Raw genomic sequence first — 20,333 nt, 5'->3', positions numbered from 1 at the left:
CCCAAAACCATTATGTACAAATCAATAAGACATCATACATATATATGGGGAAAAAAAAAAATATATATATATATAAATTTGTGTGTGTGTGCATGCCTGTATGCTCTTTCAAGGAATATATGAACATAATATCATCAACTAATACATAATGCAAATATCAATGCTTTTATAAGAAAGCACAGATATTAATTTCAAAAATAATTCCCAAAGGAAATTTGATTCACCTCACTATCCTAAAACAAGAAGAAACAAAATGTAGTGATTTGATCAGTTCTTCTGAATGAGAAGCCAAATCCACATAAGTCATGAAACTAGAAAAGGAAAAACCAATGGCACAAATTATTCATAAAGTGGATAATTCATTCAAGTATTTCAACTCCAGATTAAGCTGAAAATACTAAAATATCTTTAGTAACTGTCCCATTTAAAAGAGTATCTAAAAAGTTCAATTAAAAAGTTCAATTTTTAAAATACTGTTAAGAAGCATCCTAAAGCAGATTTTCTTCTAAGCAAAAAATATACAAATAAAAATTCATTGACTACTTATATAAAAGAAAAAAATGAAAAACTTTTCTAGACAATGCACTTACTCTTGAAAAAAAATTTAATTTTCATATTAAATTTAAGATAAATTCTTACCAGCTTACTAAAATGGTATTTACAGTAGCCACAGTATTGGACATTATCTGCCCCATTACCTTCCTCTTCACAAAGGAGTCCTGCAAACTGGGCGCTGAAAATAAAAGCCAAAAATATAAAAAACATTCAAACCACAATAATATCCTTATACATCAAATTCTCCTAAAAGTACAAAAGATTTTTAATATTTTCCTCCTCTACTCTAGAGATAAAATAATTCCCTTAGTCTACATTTGTATAGATACTACTCAATTCTGTCATGAACTCCAAAGAACTGAAAAAGCTCTTCAGAAGCCATAGATTTAAAGTTTACACCCAGCTCTTGCAAGAAAAATACTAAATGCTCACCATCTTTGTCATCATATCCTTTATCTCCCTTTTCCTGTTCCATCCCTTCCTTCTCTTTCTCCATTTCTTGCCAAGCACCCACCTCCCGAAAGTCCAAATGATCACTCTCTCTTCAGCTCAGTCTGTTCTCATCCATAATATCCACTGGATATTCAGGCTCACAGCGTAGGGTTTAAGTTTCTGTAGTTAGTAACTGTGCCATTTTCTTAGGAATGTAACCACAGAAAATGGGATGGAATTACTCTATTCACAAATACTTAACAGCATCCAGCATCTTCTTTTTTTAATCAAAGTACTTTTTATGAGGATCTAAATACATTTAAACTTTTATATTGTTTGACATGATGAAATTAACATGATGTTATTGCAAAATCTCATCATTCAATTGTACTGATTCAACATAAATGTAATAACTTTTGCGTCTGGAAATTTGTCCCAGTTGTCTTTATTGAAAGTAAAGATGGCTCACAGTGGATTGAGAGCCAGGCTTAGAGACAGGAGATTGTAGGTTCAAATCTGGCCTCAGACACATCCTAGCTGTATGACCCTGGGCAAGTCACTTGACTCCCATTGCCTAGCCCTTACCACTTTTCTGACTTGAAACCAATACACAGTATTGATTCTAAAACGGGAAGTGTTAAATGAATGAATGAACGAATAAGAAAGTAATGCAACTAAGTTTTATCTCATACACCATACTATAACAAAAAGTATTTGGGAAGTCTAATTAGAATCCTTAGTAAACATATTTCTCTTTGTTTAGCACTGATAAAAATCTTGTCTAAAAATTTAACATTTAATCCACAAAAGACATAGGCTTTCTACAATGAATTATGATGATATTCAGAAACAGTAAAATCAAGAGTCAACAATGAAAATTTGTTCATAGCATAATGTGGTGGAAAGAGTGCTGTGAGTCCAGATGTAAATAATTTAACTTTCTGAGCTGGAATTTCCTTATCTGTGAAATAAGGGGGCTAGATTACATGACCTCCAAAATTTGTTACAACCCTAATTCTTTGTTCTGAAGCAAACATTAATGTTATAATGTTATACTTCTGGCCAAATGCAACCACCTGATCATTCTGACAAAGAAGGAACCAGTAATAAAATTCATGGCCTTATATATCTAAATAGGAACGCACAAAGTAATATGCTTATAAAATAGTGATACTAAGCCAGCAGGCAAATTTTGCCTTGTGGATATCAATGAGATCGATTAGTTAAGTGTGTATATGAAGAAATCTAAAACCTGGATGTTTTGGCAGGCTGTTGATAATCATTTGGGCAAAGATCAACGGAGGTAGAATGTGATTTTGCAACCTTAGGACACCTCAGACTATTTGAGCAGAAAGAGAAAGCAAATGGATTTGAAGAACAACCCAAAACTGGCACAGGTACACAATAGAGAATTGATAGGAAATTTCTATTATCTAAATCTCATCTAGATCACTCTTGGCCCAAAGCAGGGTATATAACAACTCCTTCACTTGTTTTATGATAAATATATCCTTCAAAAGATATAAGTACCAAAATGGAAAATCTCTACTCTGCAAATGATTCTCACCAAAATTGGAAAATTGGTTGCTGGGGTAAAGATTGTGTGAACCATGAAGAAAAGTATCCATACTCCTCCCTCCTTCTTGGGTCTGTGATACATAAGATAAAAGCCAGAAATGAATGGCATGACCTTTGTATTCTGGGAGAGCAGATTTCAAAGGTTCTTACAAAACAACAAGTGGAATACCATGAAATTAAATTCTCTAGGGAAGTTAGCCCAGGAAGGGTTGGGAAGTTCTTAAATATGCAATTACCAATGAAGTTTGAAGGAAAAGGAGGAATTCTTTAAACGGACCAACATTAAGCAACCAACTTAAAATAAGCACATGTACAAAAGACAGAAGGTGGTAACAAAGTTTGAAATAAAAGCATGGTATCATCCTGCCTGAATGCTAAAATCCAATGAGGTAAGGATATTAAGGAAAGCTAAAAATCACAATGGATGTGGAGGTGGCAGGGTTTGACTACACTGGAGGAAAAAGAAGATCAAAAATAGGATAGGATCACTGCTAGGGATGGACAGGATAAAAGATAATACACTGAAAAAAAGTACACCAACTTTTGTTTTACTCTGCTTTCTCTACCAAGGAAAATAATTCTTGAGATAAAAGTGAAAAGAAAACAGCTATTAGAGATAATATTCACAATAAGGAAAGATATAGTAAGATAGTATCTAGCAGTCTGATGAGTTCAAGCCACGTCAGCCACACTAAAATCTTTGGGTAATAAAACAACAAACAAGAAGGTTTGCCTGGTCACTGCCAATGATTTCTGAAAGGTTACGAAGAATGAGATATAGTCAGCTTTGAGAAAGACAGAAAGACAACAGTGTCAAAACTTAAATTTTTCTCTTAATTTTAAGATTAAATTAAAAAATTAAATTTGGGGGGGGGGGGGGGGAAAGGAAGAGAGTGATTTAGACACCGATCTAGACCTTGATACTTAGAAAATTCTAGATATTATTAAAAGAATATTTAATGAACATAAAGGAAAAGAAAATCACAAAAATTCCACCGGGCCTAATATAGAATGGATATACAAGGAAGGGTTTTCTATTTGGTCTGGGGAAAAGGAAAGAAGGGAAGAAGATAATAACATTGATGCTAGAGAGAAAAGACCATCAATGAAACACCTAAGATAAGTAAAAGGAAACAGAATAAAGTTTAGATGGGTACAAAGGCAAGCAAGGCAAAGTGAGGATTAACAAACTAAATTTTTTAGCTATTTTAAAACAGGTTATAATAATTTGGTTCATGGTTTTAATATACCTTTTCTGTCATTTTTAATATAAAAATATCCATGCTTGTTGATTATTGATTACTCATAATTTAAAAAAAACCAACAGTCTGACCTCATTTCCCTTTTGATATCATTCTTAGTAAACCATGGAATACTTTAAATTAGGGGTTCTTAACCTTTTTTGTGATGAAGCCAAAGGACCTATTCTCACTATAACATTTTTAAAAGCACAAAAATACTTGTATTACAAAAGAAATTAATGATTAACAGTTTGCATTTTTTTAAAAATTCTTAGAGCTTTTAAGAATTTCTGCTTTAGATACAGTTCACCTAGGTTTTAGTAAACTTTCGAAAAGCATTTGAGAATCTCTTATTCATTCTATTTTCATAGAAAAGATGGAGATATAAATAGATCATAATAAAACTAGGTAAAAAATCATTAAATAGTTTGTCATCAAACAGAAAGGGGAATGAAAATCTCCCTCGGGTTCACTGTCAATGTCAGCTATAAGAGAGGTCTCCGGAGGAATGTCCTAAACATATACAATTAGCAATGGCTATTATGAAATGTGTTCTGATATTCCATGAAGCAATGGTATTTATCTGTTGGCACCAGGCACTAAGTCAAATAATCCCTCTCAATTTCATTCCTAATTCCCACCTAGGGTACTTCTTTAGTGTACTATCTCTGATCTCTAAAAATTCTATTCTTAAATCATATTTTGTCATTATATCAATTATATTTAATAGTGATTTTTTTAAAAATCATCCTGAAAATTGCAGCTTTTATTAAATATTCTCTATGGTATGGCATCCCAGACTTCATATCCTACAAAATAAGTTTTTGCAGCTTTGGGGTTTAGGCTGGTAAGTGAAAAAGCTGGATACAGACAGGAAACTGGGTTCATGGGCCCAAAGCTATCAGAATATTTCAAAAGTGCCAATAAAACAATAATTATAATAATTTTTACAAAAATAATGCAAACTATGGATATAAAACCCACCTATAATATTTACTGTAAACATTTTTTTCACTAACTCATTTTTGTTTTTATATGAATTCACTTCCTTATGTCCACAGACTTCAAAATAGTAATGTAAAATACTTACCAGGTTACATGGAAAGCTTGTCGACATCCATGCTTATTACATGTCATGCAAGCACCAGTAGCAGCTTTGCTCTCTCTTCCTTGTTCATCACAAATGTAGCAAGTCTTTTTTAAGAAAAAAGAAAATGACAAAGCAAAATTGCAGCAAAATATTTCAACAAGAGTCTGGCCCATGTTTGGTAAATATTCCTCAGATTTACTTCATTTTAATCAATTACTTCTTAAAAATGAAATTATGTCAAAATCCTGACAATTACAAAGTATCTGTGCTGATTCTTGAGGTAGATAACTGCTTCATCTATGCCAATTAATAATGTGATATAGATATAACTCATCAGTACTCTCCTCTTCACAGTTCTTTTGGATATTTAACAGAAGAAAATTTTTGATTATTTGCATTACAGGGAAGAATACACATAAAGCCAAAATCATTTGCTTCAAGTTTTAGGAAAGCATCTAAAGGTAGCACTTAAGCAGAGTATTAAATTTTGACATGGCACCTCTTGGCTTGGCTCTGAGTGTCTGAGGTGTGCTCTCCACCTGGTAAAATCCCTAGAGTCTTTCAAAGCACAGCTCGGATGCCACCTTCTGTAAGAGGCCATTTCTGGTCCCCAACTTAGCCTAGGTATCAGTATTAGTTCTCTCTTCCTCTCAATGTTATTTTGCAATGATCTACTGATTTATATAGCATTACCGATTTAGAAATGGAAGGGACCTCAGAATAGATGACTAGTCCAAATCTCTCACAAGGAAACTAAAGATCTGAGAAATTAAGTGAACAAAGGCAAACACATGCAATTAATTACGGGTAGGACTTGAAGCCAAATCCTCTGAACTGCAAAGTCAATGTTCTTTCCACTATACCATAATACCTCCTTGCTGTATCACTCCTATAAAATATGAATGCTTTAGGATCAGTCAGTTCTACTTTTGTATTTTCTGCACATAGCAGAGCTCTAACACACATCGTGGGCTAAAAAACATTTGCTAAATTGATTTTACAATTATTGCTATACCTAATAGTGATAATCAATTCTATTAAAAATTAGGAAGATAGCCATGGGTGGGGAGAGTGCAGGGGGTGAAGGGGAAAGTAGGAGCATGAATCAGGTAACCATGTTAAAAATGATTATTAATAAATGTTTAAAAAAAATTAGGAAGATAAACCTTCATTATTGCAGTGTTTTGTTAGGAAATTAGGTTCAATTTACATAACATTTTATTACTTTCTACTGCTAATTTTAGAGCTTAGACCAGTGATGGTGAACCTTTTAGAGATGAAGGGCCCAGCTCTGCCCCCAGCCCACCCTCACAGACCTAGTGCCCTGCTCTCCCCCACACCCTTACCCCACACAAGGGAGAGAGAAAGCTCATCCATTGAGCTGCTGGGAAGAGGGGCAGGGGAAGTAAGGAATACCTTCATTAAGTATAGAGAGGGAAAGAGGAGTGGTCCCAGAGCTCCCCTCCCCTCCAGCTCTCTCACCTGTGAGCCACCCATCTTAGTCCCTGTGCACTCCCATTGAGCTGCTGGGCAGAGGGGTGGGGGATATGAAAAAATGTCATCAGGCACAGTGGAGAGGGGCAGGGGAGCAGCTCTGTCCAAGTCTCTCTGCCTTTGGAGGGGCCACAGCTGCTGAGTGCCCACATAGAGTGCTCTGCATACCATAGGTTCACAATCACTGGCTTAGACTATATAGTCTCAATATTTTACTTGTCAGCCTGTATTGCCTGAAGATAGATCCTTTAGAGCTATGATGACAAAGACAGGTATGTGTGTCCTGGTGTGCCAGAGGGAGGTGCTCCCTTCTCCCTCTCCAGTGACCAAGAAAATTTTTCACATGCTCTGTCTGCCCTTCTATCCGGCAACCCAATACAAGTACTTCCTCCCTCCCCTATCTGAGGTAATGCGGGGTGCTCACAGGCAGCTTGAGGGTGCAATTTGGGAATATCATCTCTAAAAGGTTTGATAACACTACTTTATAAGTGAAAAGAAGCCAATCATAAATTAAAATCTGGCTCAAAGCCAGGTGATCTTGGGTTTAAATCTGACACTTCCTTCAGTCCTTCGACACTTCCTACCTGTGTGACCCTTAATCCCCATTTCCAAGCCCTTACCACTCTTTTCCCTTGGAACCAATACAAAGAATTGATTCTAAGACAGAAAGGTTTTAAATAATAAAAAAGATAGAAATAATTTTTTAAAAGGATGAAAATCTGACTTCGAAGAATGTACTTCCTATAAATCAAAGGTAGGCATTTTATGGAATATATAAAGTGTTAATATACAAGGGAAAAGAAAATTTATCCTAAGGGCCAAAAGAAGAAGTTAAACATGTAATTAATCTTTTCTGAAAGATTAAGTTAGAGGTTATTAGTAATACCATTTATGTTTCTTTTAACATTTACAAAGTATTTTCACATACTTTATTTCATTTCATTTTGAAAACAGCCCTGTGAGTGAGGCAGAACAGATACAGTAAGTCTCACTTTAGATATGAGAAAAATGAAGGTAAGAAAAGCTAAGGATTTACCCATGTTACTAAAAGACAAAAGTCAGCAACACAGTCATGTTTTATCCTTTTAAATCTAATGTTTTACCATTGTTTTTCTATCATGCAGCATTCTCTCTCTCTTTTTTTTCCCCTAAAAGAAACACTCTTTAATTTGAGCCAAGATGAGTTCTCTTCAGAGAACACAAGTATTTGGACTAAAGAGAAAAAGGAAAGGCCCTATGGGAGAAATCCTATCATTAATCACAACAAATTGCATCAATTAATCACATATAAGTTAATGCATAATTAAAAACTGGAGAAAAGAGTAGAAGACAAAGAAGTAGTAGATGAAAGAGATATATAAAATGCCAAGAATACATATAAAGAAAGGAAATATCTATAATCCTCTTTTTCCTTCAAAAATTTATTAAATAATTGTATTATACAATCAAAAGGGCATTAAATGTGTTTTTTAAAAAGTAGTAAACAATTTTTCTATTCAAAGTGGAAAAAGAGGAAAAAAGATGGACATAACTATACAGAGAAACTTGAGTGTCCAGAAAAGCAGAAATAATATCAGAAGGGGTGGAAAGAATTTGAGAGCAAATATAATGCCAAGTTTTTTTCAAACTGCCAGTCACCCAAACAACATTATCTAGCACCAAAAATGGCTAGAGCTCACTTCTTTTAAGAGTTTTGATGAAGTTTTCACTCAGATATCTAATGCCAATGACTTTACTTTCCAAAACGTCATTATTTCCTTATCTTCTTCCTAAAGAAATACAATTTCTCTCTTCTGAAGAAATATGTTGTGCAAAAGAGAGAAACAAGACGATTATATAGACTCCAATATTTCTCAAACTTTGAGCAGGAAAGTGTAGTGGTAGCCATCATCATTGTCACAGTATTAACAGCTATCATCATCCACCTCTCTGAGGTTTGTAAAGTGTATTAAAATAATATCTTTATTTGTTCCAACCCTGAGATAGAGATGCTATCATTATTCCCATTTTTCAGATAAGAATTTAAGTAGACAGATGTTAAGTAACTTATCCAGGGTCACACAAATTTAAGCATCTGAGACTTGTAATTGAATTCTAGGTCCTGTGCTCTATGCATTCACAAGGTTTTATATTTTCTTTGAAGAAAGTCAAGACAAAGAGTAGAAAGGATAGAAGGAGAAAGTGAGGGAATGAGGCAAGAGCTACAGTAAATAAATTTATAACACTGATATATATCCAGGTGCAAAACAAGGGTTTTCTCAGAATGGCTATTACCAATATTCCTTGGCAAAAGTTGTCAAAGGCAGTTTCCTGTCCTGGAGTGCCCTCTCTTACTACCAAAGTGTATTTCTACACACTTACGCTATCTAAAATCACATTATATAAATGGTATATTAACAGGGTTTTGCAAAAACTTTTTATCTGATGTGATATTTGATGATAATTTCATGTCCTTAAAATCTATTATCCAACCCCAAATGTGCTGAGGATTTCTTTGTTCATTCATCCATCATCTTTCCAAATCTCTCATAGAATTCCATTCTTCAATTTGTCTGCAGACAATATAATTTATTCCATTAATAACATATTTATATAGTGGTTTAGAGCTACAAACCTACATATCTATATTTCGTACTTCAACAATTTCTTATGAGTTAATTAATTCAAGTACTTTTATCCCCATTTAGCACATGAAGAAACAGACTTAAGTGATTTGCCAAATTCAAACAGTTAAGTAGGGGAGGAGACACTTCAACCCAGATTTTTTTAAACAATCACAGCAATATATAATGATGTAATAATTTTTTAAATTATTAAAATACCCAACTTACTAAAATCTCCAAGGGATCCTAATTTGACATTTTTTTCTAGCAATAAATAAGAGTTCCAACTTTTTTTGCATCGTGAATTCCTTTGAAAATGTGGTGAATCCAATGGTTTCCTTCTCAGAATACTATTTTAATAAAATTAAATAAGGAGGATTCCAAAGGAAGCCCAATTATATGGAAATGTAGTTTTCAAAGCTTATAGATCCCAGGATAAGAACTGTTGTTCCAGATGATTTGTGAGTTTCATCCTAGCTCTCAAATTCCAGTACTAGTATTCCTTTCCTTTTTATTCAACTCCCTTACTATTATCCCTATCCATACTATAACCATGATGCTATCAAACATTTTGCTGAGGGGGAGAAAAAAATATAAACTTCTGATAACTACCCTTTTAAACTGCTGCTTTTTTAATTGAAACTGTGTAAATCAGAAAATACAGAATCAGAAGTCAAAAGAAATGGGTGCCAGAGTGATATAAATGCAGGCAAATAATTTTTAAAGTCGCAGTAATTATTAGTGAAAAACAGGAAATGCTATGTGCCATAAAAAATAATGTATAAATAAAAACAAATATGCTAAAATTAGAGGAAGTAATGTAAAATAAAGAAACCATTAGATCAAAATACAAGATGATCACGATTATCCAAAAAAATCAACAGCAACAAATTCTGCAGAAAAAAATACCCAGAAATAAAAGAAATCAAAACACATGTAAAGTTTTTTATTATTCTACAAAAAGCTAATAAATACTTTTTTAAAAATGAAGTTTTAAATTAATGTGAGGTTAGACTTTTACATACGCTAATCTTTTCATTTTGCTAATAAGTCTGAATTTTGTTTTTCTTGCTAATTACTAAATTTAGAATTGAGTAAATAAAGCTAAGTGGTGTAAAATTTTAATTACTTTCATTGGTAAATAAATGAATCTGAGATGGATTTTAGGTAATTTTAGATGATAGGATGCAGTGGAAAGAATACTAAATTTGGACTCAAAAAACTTATGTTAAAATCCTGGCTCTTACCATTCATTATCCATCTAACCAGGGACATATATATGTTAATCTCTCTGATTTTCAGTTTAACTATAAAATGAAGAAAATGTACTGGATGACTTGTTAGGTTCCTTTATGCAATCCTAGCACTTATGGTGAAAATCTGCCCTATGCTGACAATATTCATCATTGCTTATATAGAATATGATGACAGACATTACTCACACAGAGACCAAAGCTCAAACGGACAAGAAGGAATGGCCAGTGATAGATGTTTGAGATCTGAAAGGCTAGGTCTAATCAAATGGCCCACCAATAAGCACTATGTACCTCTTGTGAGTCATGCATGATACGTACATAAAGAATAAATAAAAGATAGCAAAATATAGGACCTTTAGGGAATGAAAGCCCTAAAAGGTAGGGGAGATCAGCAAAGTATTCCAGCTAGAAGATGATGCTTAGACTGTCCTCAAAGAAGGAAGGATATCTATGAGGCAGAGGAGAAAAAGAAGTAAATTCCAGGAATGAGGATTACAGCACAAAAAAGTAAAGACATAAACAAGAGACGGAGTTAACATGTGAGCAAAAGATCCTTCAGTCATTGTGGCTGAACTGAGTGTAAGGTAAGATATGGAAAAATCTAAAGAGGTGTTTATTACTGACAAACACCAAAGTTAGAAAGGCTACAGAAGAATAGATAGCATCATATTTGGAATTTGAATGAGCAATACATTTATTTAGGTTTTTAGGTTAAAGGATCACACAGCTCCCAGTACAGGATGTTGGTCATACAGCAGGCTTACACCCAGAAGAAGAGTACCATGTATTGGATGTGGAAGGCTTATATGGGTTCCACATTCTAGAAAAAAATATATGGATTGAGTATTGAGTCCACTAATTAGGCAACAAGAGGAACAAAGAACAAGCTTGAGGAACAAGACCTAGGGATGTGTTTTGGAAAAGAGAACATTTTGAAAAGGGTATTACGTGATGTTTGGACACTAAACCTTGCTAAACATTGTGGCCTTAGGCACCTCAGAACTCAAAAAAGGATGACAAAACAGTATGTTGTCAGTTTTGCTCAAACATGATAGTCTGGACACTCCATTACATTTCATCCTAAAGGCAAGAGAAAGCCACTAGAGTACACTTGAATAGAGTAATATAATCAGATTTGTACTTAAAGAAAATAAATTTGATAGCTGTGTAAAGGATAGATATGAGTGGAGTGGGGAGAAGTTTGAGTCTAGAAGATCAATTAATAGGTCACTGCAAAAGTCCAAGAACTATTAAGAACTACTAAGGGCTTGAACTATAATAGTTGAGAATGGAGAGAAGGGTACAGCCTACTAAGAAGACAGAAATGGCAAGATTTGGCAAATGGCTGCAATGCAGGATAAGGAAAAGTAAGGAATCAAAGCTAATGCTGAAGTTACAATCCAGGAAGCCTAAAATAATTATATGTGAACTCAATAAAAATAGTAGAAGTTTTATAGCAGTGGAAGTTGGTAGTAAAATATATAAATTCCTGATCCATAAATTCCATTCATCCAATGATCAACCATAATTATTCCAAAAGATTCAAAATTAAATATACTATCTCCAGAGAGAGAAGTGATAGACTCAAAATCCAAACTGAAATATTTTCTTTTCTTTCCTTCACCATGGCTAAAGTAAAAAATGTGTTTTTCATGATGATATATATTTGTAATGGACATTTTCTTGACTTCTCACTGAGTAGGTATAGGGTAGAAAGTAGGGAGAGGATTTAGAAATGAAGGAGGGAAAAGACAACTAGTTCTACTTTAGATATGTCAAATTTAAGATGTTTCCCAAACATTCAGTTTGAAATATTCAATAAACATCTGGTGATGTGCAACAGGAACTCGGGAAACAGACCAGGAATAGATGGACTGATTTGAACAGATGGAAATATAGATCAAAGGCAAAGTTAATATTTAAAATGAAGGGAGTTGATGACATCATCTTGAGAAAAAAGGTCTAGAATGAGGCTTGGGGTATACACACAATTTAAGAATTCTGATCAGTGAAATGACCAACACACGATGATGATATATATGTAAATGCCTTCCACTTCAAGAGAAAAAGGTGAAGTACTCAAAGTGCAGAAAGAGATAATCATCTAGCCAGCACAACTGAAGGGGAATAGCAATGTATTGACACCAAAGTAAAAGTCCCTGAAACATTTCTTTAAATGAATAAAAGGAATCAGATGAATTGTCAAAAGAAAGCCCAGAAGCCCAGGGTAGTTTTTAAAAGCATGGAATTATTACATACTTTTTAAAAAGCAAGTGGTACAAAATGGAGATTCACAGTTTCAAGTAAAATTCTCTTTTTGTGATCTGCTATATAAGAGGAATGTTCTCTTGCTGGTATTAAAGTTCAGAATTTGCAAAAATATTTTTTAATGGCTTAAGAAATTGGAGTTGTTACATTAATGCATTGTTGGTAGAGTTGTGAATAGATCCAATCATTCTGGATGGCAATTTGGAACTATGCCCAAATGACTATAAAAAATTGCCTGCCCTTTGATCCAGCCATACCACTGCTAGGTTTATACCCCACAGAGATAATAAGGGAAAAGGCTTGTACAAAGATATTAATAACCATGCTCTTTGTGGAAACAAAAAATTGGAAAATGAGGGGATGCCATTCAATTGGGGAATGGTTGAACAAATTGTGGTATCTCTTGGTGATGGAATACTATTATGCTCAAAGGAATAAAGAATTGGAGGAATTCCATGTGAACTGGAACGACCTCCAGGAATTGATGGAGAGCGAAAGGAGCAGAACCAGGAGAACCTTATACTCAGAGACTGATACACTGTGGCACAATCAAATGTAATGGTCTTCTCTACTAAGCAGCAATCCAGGACAATTTTGAGGGACTTATGAGAAAGAATGCTATCCACATCCAGAGAAAGAATTGAGGGAGCAGAAACACAGAAGAAAAACAACTACTTGATCACATGGTTCAATGGGGGTATGACTATGGATGTAGACTCTAGTGCAAATATCAATAATATGGAAATAGGTCTTGATCAATGACATGTAAAACCCAGTGAAACTGCACACTAGCTATAGGAGAGAGGTGGAAGGAGGGGAAAGAACATGAATCACATAAACATGGAAAAATTTTCTTAATCAATTAAATAAAATTTTAAAAAAGAAAAAAATTGGAGTTGTTTAACCTGGAGAAAAGAAGTCCCCCTGAGAGGAAATGATAGTTACCTTCGACTATGTAAAAAAGACAGTAATGTAAAAGAGGAATTTAGCTACTTTTGTTTGGCCACAGAACAAAGAATTAGTAACAAAATGAACATTTAGTCTTGATAAAAGGAAAACTTCTTAATGATTAGGGTTCTCCAAAGGTGAATGTGGTTGCCTTCAGAAGTAATGGGTTCTGGGGGCAGCTGGGTAGCTCAGTGGATTGAGAGCCAGGTCTAGAGACAGAAGGTCCTAGGTTCAAATCTGACCTCAGATACTTCCCAGCTTTGTGACCCTGAGCAAGTCACTTGACCCCCATTGCCTACCCTTACCACTCTTCTGCCTTGGAGCCACAGTATTGGCTCCAAGACAGAAGGTAAGGGTTAAAAAAAAAAAAATAAGTAATGGGTTCTCCTTCTTTAAATCCTTCTTTAATTCCTTGTCAGGGATAAGGTAAAAGAAATTCATTCTAGGGTAGAGACTGGACAATAAAGGTCCTTTCCAAATCTGAAATTCTGGGAATCTTACCCCAGAGATCCAATCCCATGTTTCCAACTACTTGTTCTCTTCACCTGAATGTCTTACCAACACTTAAAACTCAAAACTGCATTCAGGGGCAGCTAGGTAACACAATGGATATAGCCCCAGGCCTGGAATCAAGAGGTCCTGGGTTCAAATCTGGCCTCAAGACATATCCTGGCTGTGTAACTCAACTCCAATTGCCTATTCCTTTCCTAAGTTTTTCTGCCTTGGAGCTAATACTTAGTAACAATTCTAAGACAGACAATAAGAACTAAAGGGGGAAAAAAGAGCTTAAAAGGGACTTTAGGGTCTAATGACACTTTTTTAAAGGATGTGGGAAACTGGGCAGGATTGAAGACAGCATAGATGAAGCCAGGAGATAAGGAAAGATTGAAGATTAGAGTGAGAGGAGATGATTGGTAGAAGCCATCTTCTGAAGAAGACAAAAGGAAAATCAAAGAGATATATAGCTTTGGCAAGAAGGGTCATACTTCATTATCAGAGAGTAAAAGAGGAGAGAGTGGGGAATGAAGGTTAAGGTGTTATGAGACACAAAGAGAGGTGTTATAGAAAATGACCTCAAATTTTCTAAGTAAAGTATGAGATAAAATCCTCAAAGGAGGAATGAGGTTTAGGTGATGAGAAGCCTGAAGAAAAGAAGATTCAGAATAACTTGCATGGGAATTGAGAGAGGCACTCAATTAGGTAGGAGCAACAGTGGCAAAAGGGCCCAGTTAAAAAAGGGATAATGTGAATTTATACTATACTCAATAAGCACAATTATCTAATTTCATACAGATATAGTCAGGAGGAGAAGAGGGGGATGGTAGGAATAATTCAGGACTGTTTGAGAAAGAATGAGCAGCAACAGGACAAAAGAGCAAGAATTAAAGAGGAAAAAAATGCTATGAGAGGCAAGTAGGAGCTCAGTGGATAGAGAGCAAGGCCTGGAGTCAGGAGAACCTAGGTTCACACTTGGCCCCAAACACTTTGTAGCTGTGTGATCCTGGACAAGTCACTTAACACTTCCACTGTCTAACCCATACCACATACTTCTGCCTTGGAACCAATACTTGTATCAATTCTAAAACATAAAGTTTTGTTGTTTTTTTTTAAATGCTATGGAGTTAAAATGGTTAGCTAAAACAAAAGAAGACTGTAATGACAAAAGAATACATAGAGTGACGCGATTAGAAGCCAGCATGACAGGGAAGAATAGGTTTAGGAGTGGTAAAGTCACAAGGAAAGATAGATTATGAGACTGAGAACTGTGTTTTTAAACATGGAAGTGGGTAATGGTAAAATAGAGAGATAATGATCACCTGTGACTAAAGTAAAGGATAGGAGTAGGTCATAGGATTAAGGGAGAATAATAAATAGAAACAGAACTACACATTAAAGAAAAGTGTCTTGAAGAAGGAGGCAAACATTCCAAGTTTGGATCAAGAGGGAAAAAGGAAGGTTGGTGGGCCAAGGGTATATTGTACAGTATGTTTCTATGCAAATTAATAAGCATTTACTAATTTCTACTCTATATGGTAGAGACGGAACACAAAGACAAAAGCAAAATAATTCTTATCCTCTAATATCTTACATTTTCTTGGTCCAGCAAAAAAAAAAAAAAAGATGCTATGGGAGATCTCTAGGCATATTTTGAATTTATTCTTTCCTTTATAAGCAAGCTATGAAAAAAATTGATCTGTTGTATCAAAACACAAAACGAGACACATTTTTAGATATGGACAAAACAGGCATTTATTTTCCTTAATTATGTGTATAAGTTTTGTTTTAGCTCTTTTTTTTAAAAAATGGAGTAAGATGGGGGAAGGAAAGAAAATAAAAGCTTATTAATTGAAAACAGAAAATTTATGCTTCAAGCGTGCCTGACAGAAGGGAAAAGAGAAAATGAGAAAAAGTAAGATCTATCAATATATCAAGATAGCAATAGTTTTGAGGTTCCAGATCAGAGTATGGAAAAAAAATTAACGGTCAGTCGGCTCAAAAACTTTGACTCTGCAACATAAAATTTATGGATTATGGGTCACATGGACAATAACTATAAGTTAGTTTCTCCTCAGACTGAATCTAGTATTCAATCTAGGTGCCCAATCGAAAAGTCAAACTCTTCAGACAAGGAACTGGGACATTTCATTCCAATAATTATCTTATAATTTTAAAATCCAAAGTTCCTAAATTACTAAATAAAGTATAATTACATATACTGTACCTTATTATAACGATCATGTGGAACAGACTGCAGTACAATAGGTTCCATCGTAGAAACGTTGGCAAACTGAACCTCAGGAATATACAGGGCACAAACAACATGAGCCCAACCTTAAAAGTAAGGGAAGAAAAAAACTTTTACCTTGGTACCTCATGAAAATGTTTATATTATAAATAAAACCACTTTCTTTTAAAAATTTAACTGTTTTATATCACCTTTATTAGTATCACTCTCATCTAACCTTCTTAGGAAGATACCCCTCTTACAATGAAAATCTTTAAGCAAAACTAACCAACACATCGACTAAGCCTGAAAGTACAGGTAGTATTCGACAACTAATTCCCCTGGCCTGCAAAGAAAGGAAGGTGTATTTTCTCATCCCTTCTTTAGGGCCAAACATCACCCCATATTTTGGGAAAGTTTTGTTCTTTCAATCTACACTGTTGCTTACATTATGCACATTGTTTTCCTGGTTCTACTCTACCAGTTTTTGGAAGTCTTCCCCCACTTCTCTGAACTCTTCATTTTCATAAGTTCTTATTATTCAGTAATATTCCATTGCACTTCTGCACCAAAATTTGCTTAGTCTTCAATCAAGGGGCACCTACTTTGTTTCCAGTTCTCTGCTATCACTATTTACTTAAATATTGGACCTTTCTATTTGTCTTTAATCTGACTAGATATATAATTAAGCAGTGGACTCTAGATCAAAGGCTATCAAAACTTTGTCATTTTAATGTAATTGCAATTTTCCCCCCAGAATAATAGTATGACCAATTCACAGCTTCCTCAAAAGTTTATCTTTCCTGCCTATCTTTCCATAACAAATCTAATATTGATAATTTCTAACTCAGATCTTCATCTTTGCCTGATTGTGAGGTATTATCTGGCATTCTTATTGGTGATTTGTAGTACTCTTTCAAATAGTCAGTAGTTGGCAATTCTTTTGAGAAACCTTTGTTCATATCCTTCAATTGCTTATTCCTTCAGATCAAATTCTTACTCATATCTATGTCAAATACCTTTATGTTATCATATATTTGATGGTTCTCCAATTGAAAGCTTCTTTTAAATTTGAAATAAAAGAATACAAAAGCCTCTTAACTTCATGTAATCATAATCTATTTTATCTTTTGTGATAAGTCACTAATATTTAAATTCCAATACTAAAGGTTGTAGACATTTAAAAAATGACTGCTTGTAACTATTTGTAATAATGATGATAATATATGTAAATTATATATCACCATAAGATATACAAAATACTTTACAAATATTATTATAATAATGCACTGGTTTAAGTTCTGCAAAGCACTTTACAAATATTATCTTATTTTATCCTCAACCCTGGGAAATAGGTGCTATTATTATCAACTCTATTTTACAGATAAGGAAACTGAAGCAGAGAGAAATTAAGTGATTTTCTCTGGGTTGTACAGCCAGTAAATATCTGAGGGTGGACTGAACTCAGATAACTAGAGGCCCAGTGCTCTTACTCTGTACCACTTAGATGACTTTATCATTAGATAAAGAATGACAAACATGCCATTTCCAGGCTTATTCTACTAAGACCAAAAAAGTGTCTGTAAAATCCTATAATTCTTAGCATATCATAGTTTTATATCTAAGATGTACCACCTTTGAAGGAAGTGAGGAGAGGTTTAAGGGAAGAGTAAAGTGGTTAAGATAGACACCTCTAGGTAGTGATCCTAAATTATTTGGTCTGCCTACCAGTAGCCTTGCTATATACAGTAATATTGATATAAGTAATTAGGCATCTAATAATAAATATTTGGTAAGGAAAATAATAAAACACCTAATCAATTAGTGGTGAATAACAAGAAGTTAAATGTAATAAAAGAAATGGTTAGTCCAAAGTGCCTAATTCCCAAATGAACTTTTAAGCTTAAATTGGGACTAGTTTAATCCATAGCTCTACCTAGCAAAGAGTGGATCCCCATCAGGTCTATCCCTAGGCAATCTAACATAAGATAATAATTCTCAATCTCAGCCAGAGACAACTACTACTACAGTATCAAAAAGGATTCAAAAGTCATCTTTTCCCTCATTGCCCTTCCTTACCTATAGAGACTACCATCAATGCTGATATACACAACACAGTCTTTATTAACATTGTTCCCACAATAATCTAAGGAAAACACCATGTATTTTGTGGCAGTCATATGATAGAACAGATCCCTTTCAAGTTTTCAAAATCTTCAAGTTAACAGAGCATTCACTGAACCAAGAGAGGGGGAATTGGAACAGAGGGAAGATTAGGATAGGGATATCTATCTAGGAAGAAATGATTTTATTGAATCCTAAAGAACACTAAAGAGTCTAACAAACTTTAAGGACATAAAGGAGTCTCCAAATTTAGAAAAAAAAAAAAATTGAGGATACTTGGATTGCAGGCTGATACTCTTTGTTAAATAGCCACAGTCTGGTCTTGTCATTTAGAGATAAGGCTAAAATTGTTATCTAACATGAATTAATTCCATCTAAAAGGGCACACCTAGAAAGGAATAGATATTAAATTGTGTATCTTAGTTGTAAAACAACCCTGCATAGTTCAAATTATTTCTATTCTCAAAAATGTTCTCTGATACGATAGGCAAGATAATAATGCTTATTATTACAAGAACCCAAAGTCACCAAACTGCTCAGAAAAAGCTCAAAGTTAAATTGACAATGTAAGAAAACAGAACCCATTGGAGGTGCAGAAAAGACCTGAGAAAATAACACCCCAAAACTAAGTCTCTATTCTGTCCACAATGCTGTATATGAGCCCAAGTAAACTCAAACACTTATGACTCAGAAGTTATTGCAAGATTGTACAGTTGTTAAAGTTCAATGTTCTTTTGCAATTTAATGTTTTTTAAATGTAAAAAAAAAAAAAAACATAGAAGACAAAAGGAACCAATTATAATGAAATCTATTTAACATTTTTAAGAGTTCCGAAAGTCCAGGTTAAGAACCCATGCTCCACCTACAGGAACCCCTAGCCAGCACCTTTTTAAATAATGATTCAGCACAAACCCTTTACCTATACCAATATTACACAATACCAAAAAAAGCAGGAGACACTGATTCTGAAGAGCTAAGTGAAGAAAATGGAGAATTAACTAGAGGGGGAGGTCAAGGGACATGAACAGTACTAAGAACTACAGGAGGGAAAAGAGGATCCTAAATCCAGCAGTGGAGAGTCTAATCAACCTGGAGTATATTCCACTGAAAGGCTTTTGGACAAAATCTTGGGGATCTGTGGAGTACTGGAGGGCAGTAGAAGAACAAATGAAAGGGAACTTCAAAGTCAATAACTGGTAATACAAGATTAAGACTGAAAAACTAAGTACATTTTGGGGAGGGAGGGCACGATTAAAAGCCAGGATTCACAAGCAACAAAGCACCTTTTAAAAACAGAAGAATAATTAAAACATTTAAGAGAAACTAGAGTATACTAAACATATTATTAGAAGGAAAATGAGCCAAACAGTCCTAAAGATAAGAATACTACAAACTCCTCTAAGAACACAGAATACCAAGAAACTCCAGATTGGTATGAAAGTGAAATTAAACATATAAAAGAACTTAAAGAAAAATGAAATCTGAGTCTGATACTGAATAGAAAAAATAATAGAACAAGAAAAGCTGAATCCATAATAGAGTAACCCTTCTAAAAAGTATAAGTTCAGAGAGACTTGGAATAATACTAAAATAAGCGAAGAAAAGAAAAATCTGACACCCCCCCCCAAAAAAAACACACAATTAAGCAAAGTAGGAAAAGTTCTATGAACAAGTTGCTGGTTTTTTTTTTTAATTAGACATATTATATATTTTTTGAAGATGAGTAATTATAATATCACAAGGGATTATTTGAGTTTGTAATTTCAAAAATCCCAGCATAACTACATTAAGAAGTTAAAGAGCCTCATCATGGATGCTATTTCAGTGTAGTGATACAACACTATTCCATTTTGGTATTCCTACATGTTGTTTTTTTTAACACCATTCATTACGTTCCTTGATTTACTGCTCTATGTTCAGTTCTCAGTTGAAATTTGTGCCAGGGACAAGCTTGATTCTTTGCTGTGCTCCTAGCTAGGTGGCTTACCTCTCCTAACCAAGTTGAAATCTCCCTGAATC

At 34.3% G+C, this 20,333-nt stretch overlaps 1 protein-coding gene across 1 annotated transcript in view; it reads right to left on the bottom strand.

The window, feature by feature from the left end:
• Positions 1-20,333, bottom strand: part of MLLT10 (MLLT10 histone lysine methyltransferase DOT1L cofactor) — a 177,987-nt gene that overhangs the window by 143,051 nt on the left and 14,603 nt on the right. The window contains exons 3-5 of the mRNA XM_044678927.1: positions 16,188-16,297; positions 4,897-5,000; positions 640-733 (exon numbers count right to left, since the gene is read on the bottom strand). Coding sequence (XP_044534862.1) covers positions 640-733; positions 4,897-5,000; positions 16,188-16,297 — 308 coding nt within the window. The remainder of the gene's footprint in view (positions 1-639; positions 734-4,896; positions 5,001-16,187; positions 16,298-20,333) is intronic.

This window comes from Gracilinanus agilis, chromosome 5, assembly GCF_016433145.1.
Source record: "Gracilinanus agilis isolate LMUSP501 chromosome 5, AgileGrace, whole genome shotgun sequence".
Lineage (NCBI taxonomy): Eukaryota > Metazoa > Chordata > Mammalia > Didelphimorphia > Didelphidae > Gracilinanus > Gracilinanus agilis.
Note: the sequence above shows the minus strand (reverse complement) of the source record. Positions and strands in the feature narration are given on the sequence as shown.